Genomic DNA, 19,122 nt, shown 5'->3' on the forward strand with positions numbered 1-19,122 from the left:
AGGAAACTTGCAAGGTATCCGGAACAGTAACATACACGTACATGTATATGTAAACTCAAATATATTAAATCTGAACAAACTCTGATTGGGCATGGCAAACAATTTAGGTAATCCAGGTAATGTAGAATTGTGTGACGCGTACTAGTATGCGAGAACATCGAACAAGATGAGACCTATGCAACAATTTTCATTAATTTACCCGTGTAATCATGTATTTATCACGGATTACAGACAATGACACACATGTATATGTAACAGTATATATCCCCTTTTCTAAAAACAAATACACATAATTCATATTCAGGGCATTTTGGAAAATGATACATACATTTGTTATAAGAACAAGAGGCCCTCAGACTGACATTTCAGAGAGTCTTATGTTTGCATTTTAAGTTTCATTTTAAAGTCTAAACCCTAATCTGAGACTCGAACTGTTATCCTGTATTCAATCGTGGGTTTCCGACGATGTTGTCTCTATAGACACATATAAAGTAAGATTGGTCATGATTTTGGCCAAATTCTTTTTTTCTGTTTCTATATATTATTTACAATGCTTTAAGGATGCATTTCTAATGATCAAATGAAATTTGAGAGTCAGTCGTAGAGTAATAAGCTCACAATTCTTTGTTATGTAAACAAGGTTTTATTTATATAGGTTCAATATACCATTAAACAATTTAAGCCGATTTTTCTATATTTTTATTTATTTTCATCATAAATAAACAGTTTTTAACGTTTAACACTTTCATTTTAGGTCTCAATCTGGAATTTTCACTTTCACATTCAAAATGTAAACGAATTTTGGTTGCCTATTAAAAATGCCTCACAAAAGCATAATGATTGTAAACGTTAAATTCGGGAAAATGATTTTTGATCAAAATCGAGACCAATAAAAGTGGAAAATTATTTTTTTACCAAAATCGTGACCATGCCCCTTTAAGAATTTGTGAATTTTTTTTGTCAAGAAACCAGGAGCGTTGCCAATGCCCGTACACAACACATTTTGTTGTGACTGAAATGGCTCAGTGGTTAGAGCATCAGACATTAGGTAACCTTATACACCCCTGCGAATGTGTTCGGAATGTTTTCTTTATCGTTGCTAAGTATGTAATAAATCCAGAGGTGCTCGAATGAAAGTTCACGAGACTTCACCGAGATTTGTTCAGTTCCTGTGAAATTTCGAGCGGAAGTATAAGTGTTCGGATAATATTCTCAAAATACGTAAGTACTGGTCGATTTTCATATCATTCTACTTTGATTTATGTTAAAACATAAACATCTTTTAATATGTATGTCTTATTTCACCATTTAGCGGTTTTTTAAATTAAACGATGATATTCAGAATAGAGTTATCGTTCGTGTTCAACCACGTGTATAGTGGTTGATAATATAAACATTGGATTGCTTAATAAAATCATAGCCATGTTTGATGCTTGTGGTGTGCAATATCATGTTTTTAAAAATAAATAATGGGTGAATGTTTTGCATAAAAACTTAGTATATCGAGCCATTTTCAAGGAGCATTCTGCATAAAATAGTAAAAAAGTCTGTTTCACTATTGATGTTATTACTAGGTCAGGCGCGGATCGAAAATTAATTCTTAAGGGGGATCTCTACTACGCATGTTAATTGTCGCAACAGCATTCGCAGGGGTGTTATAGAGCTAGGCTTATATATAACTAAGTTGTCGGTTCGATACCATCAAAACTTAAGCAATATTTTTTTCTTATCGTTTGTTCAAATATTCAAAACTGAATATAGTTAGAAATTGTGTTTTTGCAAACTTGATTTATTACATTGTACTTATGGACTTTTCGCTATCATACCCCCCCCCCCCCCCCCCTCCATCTTCTTTCTAGTTGCAGGCGGTACTCCCGGTCTGGAAAAGTTCGGATGGACGACCTAGCAGCAGGTCTGACTGTTGCTACAACATTTCAAAACAAAATAAGGAATCAGAATATCCTGTTTATATGCACTTTTACATACATATATTGTGTGCTAAATATCTACAAAGTTTGTTGAAATTCCGCGCAATCGTTTAACGATCTCCGATCCTGAGCAATGTTCGACAACTCTAAATTATCCGGAATGTACCATAAATTTGCCATTGATATGGACAAACTTAATTAGTCTTGTAGTGTTGATATTACGCTCAGGTATCCAACGAACTGCTTGGTTTAGTGGCTCCACGGACACCTACTACGGTTCGAGCCACCAATGCTCCGGTAAAACCTTTTTTTTTTCTATTCCATTATACGTGTATCCATCGCGATCGTGGCTAACATTGCAATAACTTCGTAAAATGCATGGATACCATAAAAAAAATTCATTTATTCATTTATAAAGTTGGAAGGATAAATAACATTTTTATGATGAAAAAAAATTCTTTCGAGAACCTTGAGAGGAATAGGAAGCCCATGGGCCACATCTCTTACCTGAGCAACTATACCAAACTGTTCTTAAGGTGCTTCAAGTGGATAAGAGTATAATACAAGAAATGCATACTTTGTCTGCATAGCTCATTTTTGCCGTGTTATGTTGCATATATCTAGTTCTTTAAGAAATCAATTTTAATACAATTTATCAATGAATACTTTAAGCAATCATTACTCCTCTGCTTTAACGCCATTATCAATTTACAGTGAAGTCATTGAAATAAGAATTTAAAATATTATTTCGGTTCAACTGAATTTCGAAAAACAATAGAGTTATTTTTCTAATCAAATTAATTTTCTTTATAAAAATATAAATTTTAAAAATTAAGTTTCAATCAAAATTGCTAGGTTTTTTTCCTTCTCCATGTTAATACGTCCATTATGTAATTCATATCATAATTAACTGCATTTTAAAATCCATTAGAATGTAAGATGAAATATAACAAATGGATTAAAGAAAAAATCATAATTTATTATTCATTTTAATTAAATGCACATTCCAAATGAAAGAAAAGTATGTACAAACTGCACAAAAAATAGAATTCACCAGTGATTTCAAAATGTAGATAATGATAAATATTGATGAAAAGGGGGTCTTTATGAACAACAGTACTATATGTACTAACAACCTTCCATCCCCTGCCACACTAAGTACACACAACAGTCTGTCCACAGACATATTGGTTGTTGTTTGGTTGGTTAAGCTGGCCATTGAAAACAAAAATATTCATTTGGAAATAGGCATACATTCAGACTTATTTTAACATTCTAAATCTTAACATAAGACCAGAAACAAGAACAATAGTGACTGCAGTCACTCATTCTGTCCAAGAGAGAGGAGCACCAGTTACACCACATTAAAACAGTCAACGCACTCAGTGGACCAACTACATGTTTCATCATTTCCCAAAATAACTAGTCCTACTCATTATAAGGAAGAATATCTGTTATACCAGCTCTCTTCCTAGTCAATTCAATGGTTTTATATGTTTACAATCTTTGTTAAACATTTGTGGCAATGAATTTCTAAAAGTGTCTGTCTTCCAGATCTGTCTTAGTGTGATCAGTGCCTACAAGTTCTGTTTATCTGTTGGTAATGAGGTAATGTTACAGAGACAAACACAAGCATCTTTATACTGAAGTTCCACTTACTAAAATGTAATTGTTTATTGCACCTTTAAAAACAGAAAAAAAAAATCTCATCCATGTTTGAACAATTAAACATGTTAAATGATGCTGCAGTTTTCATTTATAAGTCACTTGGAATAAAATCAACACACTAGTTAACATTTCTGTTCTCACAGAACTGCTTTATAATTAAAGGCAAAAAAAATAAATTAGGGATAATATACTACACCTAATATCACAAAATGACCCTAGCTACTACCTCCTCATGACCCCGTTATTGAGGGAGGGACCTAGCTGACCGTTGATGTAGCCGTACGTGTACATGTTGTTGGACTGAGGCGGCTGCATATGCTGCTGAAAATGTTGCTGGGCTGGGTTGACGTTCATGTTCATGTTGGGGAACATCTGCATAGGAAGCTGCGGGGTCTGTAGCCGAGAATTAATGAAGCCGTGGTGATTCATGTAACTCTGGTTAAATGTTTGTTGCTGCATACGATAAATATCCTGGAAGTTACCATAATTGCCCACTATCATGTTTGATCCGGTGCGAATCGTCACATTGGGAGTGAATGTAGTCATATTGGGATTCACAGAAATGTTAGGACTTTTGCGGGGGTTGGCTCGCTGCCTCTGGTATTGTTTGTAAGTCTGCTGCAGGGAGACTGCACCAGAGACTGCCTGGGATTGGAGGTTAGGGACTGGGGGTGTGGCAAGGTTTTGACGAGATGGCGTCATGTGAGGGGGAGGTGGGGTCATTGTGGGGGGAGGAGTCATCTGATTATCTGGCATACCACTCAAGTCGGACAGACCATTGGTCAGTTGCTGGAGTTTGGCCAGGCTACAACTGTTGGCAGCGTAGCCTGCTGGAGCACTGTTCTGTCTGTTGATGGGAACCTGAGGTATTGGACAAGGAGTGGCACTGTGTGTCAGTCTCTGTGTAGTGTTTTGCTGTAACAACACCGATGTGTAGGAACTGGCAGATGAGGAGCAGTAAGGCATGGTATTTGTGGAGGGTGGAATCATTGACATGTTGTACCCAGTGGAGCTCGTGTTTACCATGTCCATATACCGAGCACCCTGCATCATGTTCACCTGTTGGTAGGGCTGGGGCATCTGTTGTGCACAGTCAGAGAAGCTGCCAATCAGAGCAGGTGCAGTGTTCTGCATGCTGTTCAGAGTCTGAGCTTGTTGAACATTTGAAACACAAGTTGTATCAGTACCAGAACTGATGGGATTCTGCAGCTCACTACTGCTAATGGAGGTTGGAGATTCTAAGTCCATCTGAGTAACAACATCAATGTCAACCGCTCCATACGTGCTGCCAAGGTTGGAACCCGGTTGAAGATTGTTCATGCCATTTGGTTGTGGAGTGAAAACAGACTGCATATTGTTACAAGTCTGGTTTTGTAAATGGGGTTGTTGAACCATCGTTGGTTGATGCTGTGAAGTGGTTGGTAGGGGTGAATGCTTCACTGATGGGACAGAGGGAGGATTTTCTACACAGTTATTGACACTTTGTGGAGTCATTTGTTCATTGGACTGGATTGAATTATTAGCACTTGTGTTTGTGATTTGATCAAAGTTGTCCTGAATATCACTACTCAAACAAGTTTCCAAATTCCTTGCACCACATAGTGAAGGAGAGTTAATTTCATCCTCTGGGAAATTATCATCACTAGGAATGTCATCGTCATCCGTTTCATGAGCTGGGTCCTCTGGGGACCCAGATACTCTCATTCCATCAAGTTTACTATCAGACTTGCTCTCGAGCAGTATGTCTGTCTTTGGTCCTAAGCTTGGAGTCTCCTCTTGGTGATGAGACTTCAATAAACTACACTCGGGTGTGGAAGGATCCTTGCTTGGAGTGGGGACCTGGGGTGTTAGAGGGGCAGGAACATCACTGTTTGTATCTGATATACCGTCCCCTCCTATGGCTATGGGAGCAGGGCTAGGATCAGGAATAGGCAGGTCATCAGGAGTGTGTCTCTCTCGCTGCTGTTCTGTCTCATCATCATCTTTCTTCACCATGTCATTCAGATCACTCTGCATGTCCTCCATGTCCGTCTGCTCAGCATCCTGCAAGGCTTGTACGGCCTCCTCGATCTCCCGACTCACGTTCTCATTGTCACTCTCACTCTCACTATCTGAACTGTCCGACTCTCGGGAGCCGGATGCCAGTTCTTTAGACAGGTCGTCTAGGTCAATATTTCCTTCGGGAGAGTTAACACTGTCATCTTGTTCGTTACTGGTTTTGGAAAACAATCCATTTTCATTACAGGAAGACTGGTCTTTGATATCACAGCTGTCAGAGTTTTCATTTGTTTTTGCATGATTTTTCTCGGAAGAGGCTTCCTTCTTGGACTCCATCAAAGTTCTGTATGAATTCTGTAATAACAAACAAATATGTACTAAACTTGCCATCCAAATACTGAGTGAAATTAGAAACTAGCTTGCTGAGAGAAAAAGTTTACCTTGGGTGGTCTTCCTTTCTTCTTCTGAGGTGAGGACACAACAGGAGAGCCCCTGGGTACGCCTTTAGGCCAGCCCCTGCGACCCTTTGCTTTAGGCACTTCCTCATCTCTCTTCACTTCACTGACCTCCTTTTCATTTTGTTCATCGTTTTCCTTACCACTATGATCCACCGGGTCATTGTCTACAATGACATTATCAGACATTCATTTATTTGGTCGATTCCACTTCAATTTCTTATTGTATTGCTGCATAGATTCTTTTAGACAACAATATATGATTAATTTTAAAGACAGAAATTACATGTACATAACCAGTAACATAAAAAAGTTATAATTTCCCACCTTGTGATTCTTTCTCCAGCCGCTTCTTTTTGGATTCCTGAGGATCTAAGTCAGTGTCTAGGTGCTTTCTTTTACCTGGAGGACGTCCAACCTTAAACAAATTCAAAAATTTCTTATAAAAAGTTTACATCACAGAGACATTTTAGGGGAAGCTATTTACACACTGAATAAAATACTTTTTTATCAATCACATCAGGGATTTTCAAGAAATTTTTTATACCCACAAAACACTCATGCATAAGAATACCAAAGGTCTAGGACAATTTGTTGAAAGATGGATTCAAGCCATAAATTCAATGTACGCAAGACTGGATATTATGAAAATTTTTAATCAAACACCAACACCATAATAATGTAAACGAGATGTTTATGAAACACTTATGCCCCCTCCCTTAAAGATCTCTATGAAGAAAATAAATGAAAGGATTATTTTGAAGTCCAAGTGGCATGACTCTTGTCAAAAATTGCACGATCGTACCCAAAATGAACTTGACCTAGATATTCTTAAAGCAAATTTCATATCAGTATGAGCAACCTTTACAAAGAAAATGAACAGAAACTGCATAATAATGGAATTTTTCGAAACCCATAATTGACCTAGATATTCTTATGATAAATCTGTATACCAAATTTCATTACATTAGGTTGCACAGAAAATAAATGGAAACTGATGATGGACCGACCAAAAGACAGCAGCAAATCAATATGCCCTCCCTTCTTCGACTGAGGCCATAATAATTTAAACATCAAATGCACACCTTTCTTTTGGGATGGTTTGCCTTTTCCTCTTTTTTAGGAGATTCTTTCTTTGACTTGACATGGTTTTCCTCCATCTCAGATTCAGAAGAGTCATCCATTTCCTCTTTCAAAGGAGTCTTCACCTGATTCTCCTCTGTTTTAAAGGGACTTGTTGAATTTTTGGCCTCTGCTGCAAGTTTTGTTGGACTGGCTAATGCATCCATGAGTTTGGGACTGCGTACATCCAAAAAGAGGCGACCTTTCTGTGGACTAACTGTTGGACTGACTGTTTCAATCCACTCCATGTCTTCTGCTATTCTGTTGACCATCTGGGTCATTTCTCGCAACTGAAAACATTGACAATTTAAAAATTTACATTTTTTTTCCCTCCGAGCATTGCTATTTTTGCCCGTGTCAAAAAGAAAAAGTGGTAGTTAAATAAACGAAAAATCCCCCAACTTAGGTAGCTGTTTAACACACGCGAGTGCCTACCTCTGTTTCAGCCTTCCTCTCCTCCTCGCTGATTACATAATTGGAAATCAGCGGGGTCCAGCGAAGACAATCTTGGTCCAAGTCAATGCGCAGGTGCTTTTTGGCTTCTAATTTTTCCATGTGTACTTTGACCAACTCTTTGTTCACAGCAATCACAATCCTTGAGTACAAAAATGAAACAGCTTCAGTCAAATCATTTTAACAGATTTTCCCCAATCAAAAATGAGCAAATAACCAAAAACATAAAACTAAAAGAAAGAAACGCACTTGTCATCTTTCTGAGCCACCATGTTCAACATTTCCAGTGAGTGGGCAATGTCATGGGGACACATTCCAGTGGCACGACTCATCCCTAGAGTATGGAAAACCAAGTGTTAAAATAGAGAACATATCAATACACCAGTATAATCAATGACCCCACGTGGAGACCTGTGGTACCTTTGATAGTGATGCGCGAGTCTTGGTACTTGTGGAGGTATTCTATGATGACGCTCTTCCAGTAGGCCAGGTAACTGACCTTCCCCAGGTCAGAGAGGGGCTTCTCTGGGGAGCCTGGATGTCCTTCTACTCGAGACAACATATAACCTGGAATAATAGATAATATTAAATAAATAGATCCAAGTTAAACACTCGATATTCACACTCAGAAAACAGACTAATCAGTGCAAGTATATACAGTCACCTGATCAGTCCAAGAAAGTCAACAGGAACAGAATTGCTCTTAGTGCATGATTCTATGTTGCTTTTACTTTATCAATAATGCAGCATTTTAATAGTGATCAAGGCACCATGAACTGACATTGCTCTGTTGGCATGGTTCATGATGTACATTAGCAGACCATGGTAAATTTGCCATCAAGGCAATTGCAGTTGATAACGTGACTTCTTTCATCACAACACTGTTGACCATTGCAATAACATTCATAAAGATATGATGCAACTGGTCTTGTAAAGTTTACGAAGGAAGAGTTCAATAGATATGTACATAGCTCATCATAATAATGGTGTGTAATTGTGAATGGTAATTTTTCTTACTGAAGTCGATCAGGAATCGCCCATATCCTTTCCTTTGGTATTGAGGCATTGTCATGATACATGATACGTTGTACTTTTGCTGGCAGTGTTTTTCCTGTTAGATGAAAGTTATTAATTAGCTAACAAATGAAAATAAATTACTATTAAATGTCCAACAATCACACACACTTGAGAGATTATGCCTCAGCTTGGAGCATTTACATGTACATTTAAAATAATGTTGAAAGCATAGGGTATAATTATTTACCTTTGAAAAATACCCTACAAGATGACTTCCATACTCATCATTCAAAGTTAATACATAGAACAGGAATGGTTCAACATCATAGTAAAGTGTTTTGTGATCCAAGAACAGCTTGGCTAGCAGACATAGATTCTGGCAGTAGATCTTGCTGGCGTTTCCATCCACCTCAAACACAGACAGGTCATCTTTCCTGTAAATCTCATTGGCTGGGGGCCGCAACAAGTCACACTTCTCCTGCAAAAGAATGCATAATGTTATCTTATAGAATGTGATGTTCCTCATAATATTTGGTGAGAAAAGTAACTGTAATCTCTCCCTTTCAGTTCTTAGACAATCTACTGTGCAGCATTACTCTAATGGTGCAAGGGAGGTAACCCTCTTTTCTAGTCCAGTATAGAATGCCAAAAGAATCTTTCTTTGCTGCTTTTACATTAACTGTTTATTCAGTAAACTTTTCTAAACAACTTTTTCTCAGAAGAATATAACATATCTCAATAAGTCATAAATAAATTATGCTTCGTAATGAAAACAAGCACTTGGAAGCAATGTGCAAAAATATAGTTCCTCACAGAATTGCGTTATCTGTATCGCTGCGTGCTTACCATGTGTCGCTGCAGAATGTTACGGCTTTTCATGTACTTCAGACAATATTCACAGATATAGAGCTTAGGAAGCCTGCAACAATCAAACTTCATAAATTAGTGAAGAAAGGACACATAGTGGTTTAACACATGTATATGTTATTTTTCATTGTCATTTTAACAAATTATTTATTAAAAGGTTCTTCAATTTTACTGAAACTACATGATATAATCATTTACCATTATAAAATTTCTACAGAATTTCCATAAAGTTCTTTAAAAAAAAAAAAAGGACCAGTTTGAGGTGAACAGAAAAACTACAACATTCTCAAATTAAAAAAAAAAATCAAAACTTATTCAATATCAAAACTACTTTTTAATTATCATTTAATAACACATGCTTGGAATAAAATAAACACATAAAGGTTTGAACACTTTGTGCATTATCCATCAAATCATATTGATTGTGGATTGAAGTTATAAGCCTTGCATCTTATCATGCTAAGCAAGCATTCTAAATATCTTTGCCTCTTAATCATTTTCTGTTGTTTCCTAATTCTAACTTCTAAACACTGTAAATAAATGCTTTTGCTATTGCTTATTTTTATCCATAAACATATGTGCTTTATCAAAAAGTGTTTTGGGGGTCAAATGGAAAGATGTTGTCTTCTTCACTAAATTACTAATATCATTACTGTAATTTCCTTATTTTATGCAAGTACATAATTCAACAGTTTTACATCAAATCGCCAGAATATAAAATCTCAAATGCATAATTTTGATCAAAGTTCCATTCAGTTTACATCTGCTCGAAAAATAAAAGCGAGATTTTAAAATCCACGATGTGTGCTTCTCACAATTTTACACGGATATTTATTCCTCTCCATTAATTAGGAATCTACAGCATTAATAAAAATATTTTCTAATACTTTTGACTTGTAAGAAGTATCTGTCCAAAATTAAGTCTATGTGATTATAAAGTGTATTAATGAATAAAGAAAATCAGAGTTAGCTTCAATAACACAAACATTCAAGAAAAGGCATAACATAGCTAAGGAAATGAACTTAAAAACAACAATCAAAACTACAATAGAAAAACTAAGCAGGATATCTGAAACCAGTTACCCAGCTCTGAAATGGAAAGAAAAGTTTCTCAGTCAGATTAAAATTCATACTGGAGTCCACCTTACTGTACTCACAATAGCAACCCTGAACTTAACAAAACTTAGAGAACTTAAAACAAAAAATTGCAATTATATCCATCCTCAATTTGACTGCCTTTCCTTTTACCAATTGCTTGTCTCAAACATGTGCCCCTGAACAACCTGTGCAGAAATTAGATTCAATTAAACTCGTTAGTAATTAGAAGACTAGTTGACCACTTACTTGGCGTACTCCTGTGGGTATGGGGAGGAATACCAAGTCTGAATTTCATATTTCCCAAATTCAATGCATGGGGGAAACCTGCCCGGCCCCCCAGGGACTGCGGGGAGGGGCACTGGCGTGGCTGCAGCAACCTCTGGCTCCCCATTTTGTCTGGCTGCATCCTGTAAATCAAATTCCAACTGTAACCCAAAAGAATTGGGGATTAATAAGTGATGCTGACTACTAACAAGGTAAAGCAAAGCACAGGACTGATACAACAGGAAGCCATAACCAAAACACACAAAATGGATTATACACCAGTATATGCAAAGTACAAAATGTAAATAAAATAGTCTAAGCAGGACTACCATATCCTCCCCCACCAAAAGTTAAGTTGCTACAATGCCCATACCAAGTGATGATCTATATTTTTTTCACTCTGAAAAAATATTGAATGGCCTAATCGCAGACTATGCTTTGAGTGTGTGTCTTTTGATTCGTTATTTATCAACCAAATGGAAACACATGTATAGTGAACAAAATTCAAATTAGAATTCAACTTATATATGTATCTAGTATGTTTGTGATACAGTAATGTTTTCTGATGATATCAAATAACTCTTTAAACAGGTGATACAAGGTACTACCTTCCGAAAATAAATTTTATAAATAATAGAAAAGCATGCAGATAACAAAATGAATAAATCTCTTTCATAAAGCTAGTCATTAAGCATGCATATGTAAGCATAATTCCAGCGGACAGGCTAATTTGCCCAGGGTGGAATCTCAGTCCTGTTGGACCCCATCAAATCAAGGTTTGATAACATTTGTTCTACATCCACTGCAGAATATTTTACCATGCATGTCTTATCTTAAATTATAAGAAAGGCGAGAATTTCATTTTTTTTTATCATAAATATAAATGCAAAGAAAGTGCTTGATTAGACCCTACCTCCAGAAGAGCTTCCTGGGCCTTCTCCTGGGCCTGTTTGAATAGCAGAAGGTCCTCATCACTGACCCCCGGGGGCAGCCCCGAGGACAGGTCCACCGCCTCCTCCTCTTCCTCCTCATCGTCCGAGTTGTCTGTAAATAGACAATGACCTGTATACCACCGATCATCCAGTTACATTACTAGACATCCCCAGCCACCCAACTAAAGCAGGAGAGAAAGCAACAACCACCACCAAAGGTTTGTAAGGATAGCCTAACAGTTACCGTACCTCCCCTTCACCCCAAACTTAAACTCTTTACGCATGAAGACAAATTGTATCTTAATCTTATTGACAAAACAGAAGATATATTGACTTGGTGATGGAGACACAAATTTTCATTATTAAATTAGTTCCAGAATGAATTTTTTTTTTTTTAAAAAACATGCCGAACATAAACAATTGAAAAGGTAAGAAATGAGGTAAAAAGTTTATTTTTTTTTTAAATACTGAACAAAAAGGAGAGAAAAAGAAAATAGAAAACCAAATTGACACACAAAATAGCTGATGGTCATATCTATACAAAACAGTACTTCTTCAATATTTGCCATCAAGATCTTCATGACGAATACATGAGCAACACCTTTGAACCAATTTTGGATGCTCTGAAAAACTACTTTAAACACAAGACAAAGAGCATGTGCCTGATTTCAGCTTTTCCATGCCGTGATGAAGGGTTAAGGACAGGGGGTCAACATAGTAATGAATGCATGCATTGACATGAATACATACTAGATGAAAAGTATAATAAAGGATACCAATCAACAACTTGCGCACAAAAGCACTCTCTTTTGCTTGCTACACTATGCAGGCATTTGAATGCCTCCTGAAGCTATAGCAGGAGAATGCATCTACCAATGAGGAAAGTTGAACCAGTCTGGCTTACCCGATGAGTGTGAACTGACACTCGAAGGGCGCTTTCCAGCGACTGCACCACGTCCTCTGCCTTTGGGCGTTGTGTGGGCCGACCTGTCAGCCAGAGAGTTTTTATGAGACACAGCTCCCCGCCCTCGTCCTCTTGGGGATGGTGTAGAGGCACTTTTAGGACTGAAGAAGTTCTTAATTGATCCATTTTTTTCACTAACAGTTCCGTGACTGAAACCCTTCCCCCCTTTTAAGCCATGTCCTTTGTTGAACTTATGATTGGTTAAACCGTTCTTGTCAATTACCCTCTCCCTCCCCAAATAAACTGACCCAATAAGATGCTTCCAAGGAGGCCGACCAGGACCCCTTCCAAAGCCTCTTTTAACAACTTTTCCCACCCCCACTTGTCTTTCAGAGAGAGGTTTCTTGCCTCTACCTGCACCCCTCCTCTTTACAAAACCCTTATGTTTCCCAGTTAAAAAGCTGTTTGAATTGCTCATGGACGGTGTGGCAAAAGAATTTTCTTGCTCATCCTCTGACGAAGTCTCTGAAGATGAACCTGCAGATGATGAAGAAATTGAGGAATCGTCACTCTCTGCCAATTTGTCCTTCACAGATGTAAACATTGTTTCATCAATAACAGGAATAAAATCATATTTAGAGTTTTTCTTGCTTGCATCTTGATTCAACTGTTCGTGAGACTTGGTGCGATCTCCCTGAGCAGTGTACAGATGTGACAGGCCGTCAAACAATCCCTTCAACTGACCACTACCTGGTGGCTCTAAACACTTTCTGCGGGCTTTATTGGCCTGCAAGTACTTGGACCGCTTAATCAGACGGTTCGCAGCCTGCTGAGAATTACTTTTGGTCTGGTCATTCATCTTTTTGTGTTTAGGAATGGCGGCCAAATCTGCGTTATAGGAATTTAGAGAAACACGAGAGGTGCGTTTGTTGGTTGGGGTAAAAAATTTGGAGAGACCATCGACTAAACCTTTCGGCTTATCGATGTTGAAAAATGGCTCAAAGGTGTGGCTCACATCCTCGTCTGAAGAATCATTGGACCCATCAGCAGAGGAGGGGTGCTCTTTAGTTGGCCTGCTATTAGACTTGTGAACATTACCAGTCTCTTCATCAGACTCGGACACATCCCCATTTTTATTGTTTCTGTATTTTTTCTGTATTCTGCATATTTTTCTCTGTTGGGCTGTCAATTTGGGACATGCTAGTTGTCTGAAAATATAATTAGAAGTGTTTATACATTGAAATCAACTTTGGACATACAAAGTAATGCAATGCACATATATGGTCAACATTTTAAAATCTATAACGAAATCATTACCAATTGTGAAAGAACTGGTCAAAAAAGGTCTAATAATCATCAAAGATGTAGTTTGATATAAAAGTCATCACATTTTTACCTAAGGTTATGAATTCGAGCACAAGATTTTCAGTGTCAAAACTCAGACCCTCAACTTAAATTGTTAACACTGTTAGAGTCATTAGCTTGTTATACTGAGATGTAATTGGTATGTAGTGTGCACACAGGTCCCAAATAAGAGCTGGTGCTTTATCAATAATAATAAATGCCAGAATTTTTTTTCTAGATTCATTACACGATACAAGTGAAATACCAATTTAACAAATGATAAACAAAGTAAGTCTTACGTTCTGTGGTAGGCTGACTTGCTGTTCACATTTCCTGTACCATCACAACCAGGGGTGGGGCACCTATACAACCACAAACCAGGTAGTACATCATATCAAAACAAATCCATTGTCACTGACAGGAAATGAACTGGCTTATTGCCCGAGTACATGTCCTCTGTATTCAATATCATTCACTATTTGTATTTTATCAAAACACCATGAATAATTGACACTCAAATTTTTTAAAATGTTTCCTTTGACAATTCAAGGGCTCTTCGAGAAAAATTCTTGGTTTGCTGAGAATAAGAATAAATCTGAGTAATTTAAGCAAAATAAATCGTAAGGAACAAACAAATTTGTACAAGTATCACTAAGGATCTGACATTACTCGTTGTCTCTATGAACACTTACTTGGCAGCATCGTTCTTGTCTTTGTGGTGACTTTTGTTTGGTTTCTGTTTCTTTGCTAACTTTGCTGCCATTTCCAAGAAATGCCTCCCTTTCCCATTCCCTCGGTCGGGGTCACAGATGTTGCATTTCCATTTACCTACAACAAACAGAGAACAAGTGTGAACACTGACCTGCAGCAAATCTATATGTATCTATCTCTCCTCACATTCTTGTACCTCACAAAGACACAAGCAATAACCAAATCACTTCAAGTTAACTTGTGACATTATCCAAATTGTCATATGTGCCTTTGCATTACTTGTGGCCAAATAAAGATAAGTTTTGATGGTTAGAAATATGGTTACCAAGATTTGTATGCATTGGGTAAAGATATAAACTAGATGGTCTGTAAAACACTGATACATCACCTTTTGGAGCTTTGCTAAGGGGTGGATCACAGCACTCCATGTGAAAGCCTCTGTCACACAGGTCACAAAACAACATATTGTCCTGAAAATAAAATTCCTCAGTCCATTAACTTACATAACTTATAGGCTAAAAACTGGCTGTTTTTTTTCTTTCAAACTTGATTTCTTTTGATAAACATGGCAATATCAATTTCATCATAATGTTCATGTTAAAAAAAATTAGCAATACTATTCAATATAAAAATTAGCAACAGGAATTATACAGGTGAGATCATACCTCTCTACCCGATTTCTGGCAAAATGAGCAGGTTTTACAGTCAATGCACTGCCAACGAAGCTTTTTAACTGTCTCTGTTAGCTCTGGTGAAAACTTAAGACAAGAGGGGTGCCCTGTAATATAAAAAGCTACGATTATCAGAAAAGTGAACCAATAATTAACATTTAGTATGGCTTTTTCACTGAACATTGCTTACTTAATGCTACACCACTTTACTAAACCAAGATGATAGCAATATGGTGTCACCATTAATGGGCAAAAATGGGGGATACTCAAATTTTCAAGAACATTGGAAAATTCTGATAATCCAGAAATACCCTGGGAAATAAAGCAGTGACACATTTCATCATTTTTCAATATTTAAAACACTTCTTACTGTAGCATCAATGTTTTGAGGGACTCAGTTTTTTTACTTCTTGATTAAAAACCAATTTGCACAACTTTAGAAATGCTATCAAATCCCTAAAGCATTATATCATGTGCCTAATGTTTCATACAATGTATTGAGATTTTTAGTACTCAATAAAACATTACAAAATTGCAAAAATATATTTCTTGGTACAATGTTTTTTCACATGGGCAAAAATTTCCTAAAAATTTACAAGGATGTGAATTTGAGAAAACACCTGTATCTACCAGTGACATTTTCATGACCAGCCTTCATAAAGCAGAAAGCTTCATATTTCTTACATTAATTCTGTTCTGGCACTCAGATGATGATATCCTTAACTCAATGCTAGCTTTTTAACTAACGTGATCTTATTTCACAGGTTTGCTTTCTGACGAATGATGCCTAATTTAAATATCTAACTTCTAGGGAACTAGCTCTGCAGTGACACTTACCGCTGTTACCACACTCAGCGCACGAGATCAGGTCCTCGGGGACACCGTCTCTGTTCTTGTTTTCATCTCCAAGGCAGAAGCAGCAGATCAGAACAGGTTTGGCACATTTCTGAAAGCACAACAAGGTTTACTGAGTTTTGTCTTGTTCTTTACCTATTATGATTTTTGAACTGTTCCATAATTCAATACAGTTCTACTTTACTTAGAACTCTGTGTTACCGTAACTGCAAATTATGAAGGCAGGCAACCAAAATCAATAAGTTATCATCGGGCAGTTTAACCCAGTGATATTTAAGATCACAGAGCACTGGAGTCAGGATAAAACCAAAGCAAAGCTTATTTCCTGAGACATTTCACTGATGTCGCTAGTCTATTGAGACTGTGGTGAAATATTGAGTTGTCTTTAAGTGTACGCTCATGTTTGCATCTTCACTGTCATAATGATTGTATAAAGCAAAACCTACCTTACGTGAGAAAAAATCAATTATCTAACTATACAAGTAACAACTGTAGTTGAGCGGTGTTTAGCAAGATTTATTGATTGTAACACTATTTGCTTTCTCTGTCAGGAAAAGTAAACGGACAATTAAACTGCTTTCCAAGACAGCGAGATGCTGCAACATACAATAATCTTGACACTTATCTGGATAACTTGTGAGCTATCAAAGGTGAATAGAACTTCTTCAGCATCTCAGTGGATTTGTTTTTCAAGCTTAAAATTCAGTGACTTATGCACTCAAGGATTTGACACCCATTGAAAAAACATATTCAGTGAAATTTTTTTCCTGTTTAAATTGCTTCTAAATAAACATTATTTCAATTTTTTAAAATTATTTCTTTTAAGAAACTTTCATAAATTACCAAAAAAAATTCTACAATAATCTTTTTAAACTTTGAAAAGTCATTACTTATCTACACGTATTGTAAATCATTAAATTATCACTATGGGATATCAAACAGATTTAACTAAGTAATTTTAGTATCATATGCATAGATCTGCTCAACTGGACAAAACAGATATGTCATCTATATCTTTACATGATACAGGATAAGTTAAAACATATAATAAATTAAAGACCACATACTGTTTTCTGTTCAAAGCAAAATGACAGGTCACTGGCCGAGTCTTCGTCGTAGGAGCCCGAATTACTGGAGCTGGCCGTGGACTCGTCCAGCCCTTTGTTCCCCACCTTGATACAGTGTCCATCCCTGACCAGGTGTCCACTGGCCACACCTTTCTTCAGGGACACTTTCAGCTGTTCTCCCAACTCTACTCCCTCCTCCACATCCAGATTATAGGTCGAGATGATGTAACTTTTTATCTTCTTCAGATTCGAACCTTGTGGATCTGCAAGCTCTTTAATTGTTTTCACAATTATCTTTGTTAGATCCATGTTGAGAGTGACCTTTAAACTCCTATTTTTGCATGGAGTCACCCCAGAGGGGTCGCGGTATGTCCAATTTCCGTCTTTACTGGCAACCTTTAATATCAATCCATCTTGCACAGTAAGCTCAAGCTGTTCAGCAATGGATTCTTGACTTACTTGATGAAACTGTCGCACAGCATTACATATCCTTGTAAAATTTGGCCTCTGCTTCTGATGTTTAACTTTATTGATGGCATCTAACAACCACTTTGCATAGGTGGGGTCTGAAAGTCTGTCTTTCTCACTGTCTTTAACCATGTCGATTAAAGAATTTTAAAATTGGTTGGTTTTTAAGGTGTTGACTACATTTTTCTTGAGATTGACCATCTCAAATGCAGTGTGTTCAAACATAAGGCAGCAATATCTATACTTGAACACAAGATGATTGCATAATTTGTCTACATTAGAGGATTTTTACCCCATCTTCTTTAAGCACGTCAATGATACTGGTTAAGCAACCTAAAAAATTAAGAGCAATTGGTTTACAAATTTAATAAAAAAAATTCCATAAGAGATTACCACTAAAAATGTGTAGCAAAATGTAAACAATGTTATGAACTCCGGCCAATGTTTGTAAACAATGGCTAAATCCATCCAAATTTTTACCTATTAACAATATTCATGTCCAAACGAACTTTTAACACTTTTCCCATAATACAAATTTCCTGTACTTCGAATCACTTCTTACAATACTCATCTGTCTTAACAGATTCAATAGCAATGTTTATAAAATGGCGACTTCGCAAATTGCGGTCATAATGGCGGGTCTCAAAAATCCGATAAATTTTCGTGAATTTGCATTATCAATCACTAAGTATTACACATCGGACACAAAAAATACACGTGTACTAATTACAAGTATTCAACTAATATCACTCTGTGCTCAATAAGCAAAAATGTTTTTGTTAAAAACCGATGATTTCATCTTGATTAAGCGAAGAAGCCATTAATTTTAGTGCCCAAATTCCGCCAAATAAATCATGTAAAATTTCGAAAACCTGTTGTCTCGAGATATTCATTATATTCTTGCTGAATTCTTAAGAATATGCAGTTCTCTATTATAACATTCTTATGATTTGACTTACGTTCATAAAGGAGGTAAAAATGAACAAACACACACAATGGTATTTCAAATAGTTCAGTTGTCCACCATTGTAAATATGGCTACCGAGCTTTCAAAACCTTCACCGATTGGTTGAGAGAATGTTTAATAGATATATACATTTTAAGTGTATTATAAATTAAAATTTGACTCAGAAATTAAGAAAAGGTTTGTGTCGTTTTTAGTTTTATATCATATTAATAATCAAACCCAGTCATATTGATGACAAAGAACACATAACTAGATATACAAGTGTTATTCAGAGAATCATGTCATTTTCTCCCAACTCACGAGTCAACAAGAACAATTTGTCCCGGTCGTGTA

The 19,122-nt window shown here is 36.7% G+C and overlaps 1 protein-coding gene across 3 annotated transcripts; it reads right to left on the bottom strand.

The window, feature by feature from the left end:
• Nucleotides 1-2,886: 2,886 nt before the first annotated feature.
• Nucleotides 2,887-18,878, bottom strand: LOC128165468 (histone acetyltransferase KAT6B-like). 3 transcript variants are annotated; one of them, XM_052830060.1, is made up of 20 exons: nt 18,782-18,878; nt 17,355-18,155; nt 16,270-16,378; nt 15,427-15,539; nt 15,150-15,231; nt 14,743-14,878; nt 14,350-14,412; nt 13,805-13,914; nt 11,784-11,914; nt 10,853-11,031; nt 9,488-9,560; nt 8,889-9,119; nt 8,642-8,735; nt 8,045-8,191; nt 7,874-7,958; nt 7,607-7,766; nt 7,135-7,461; nt 6,377-6,467; nt 6,035-6,216; nt 2,887-5,948 (listed from the first exon to the last, which is right to left on the bottom strand). In XM_052830060.1, exons 2-20 carry the CDS (start codon nt 17,952-17,954, stop codon nt 3,819-3,821), a joined length of 5,043 nt encoding a protein of 1,680 aa, XP_052686020.1. In that variant the 5' UTR covers nt 17,955-18,155; nt 18,782-18,878; the 3' UTR covers nt 2,887-3,818. The 3 variants fall into 3 exon arrangements, with proteins under 3 accessions (XP_052686020.1, XP_052686019.1, XP_052686018.1); XM_052830059.1 differs by having other exon boundaries at nt 10,853-11,013; nt 12,707-13,914; XM_052830058.1 differs by having other exon boundaries at nt 12,707-13,914.
• Nucleotides 18,879-19,122: the final 244 nt, after the last annotated feature.

This window comes from Crassostrea angulata, chromosome 10 (assembly GCF_025612915.1).
Source record: "Crassostrea angulata isolate pt1a10 chromosome 10, ASM2561291v2, whole genome shotgun sequence".
In the NCBI taxonomy this organism is placed as follows: Eukaryota; Metazoa; Mollusca; class Bivalvia; order Ostreida; family Ostreidae; genus Magallana; species Magallana angulata.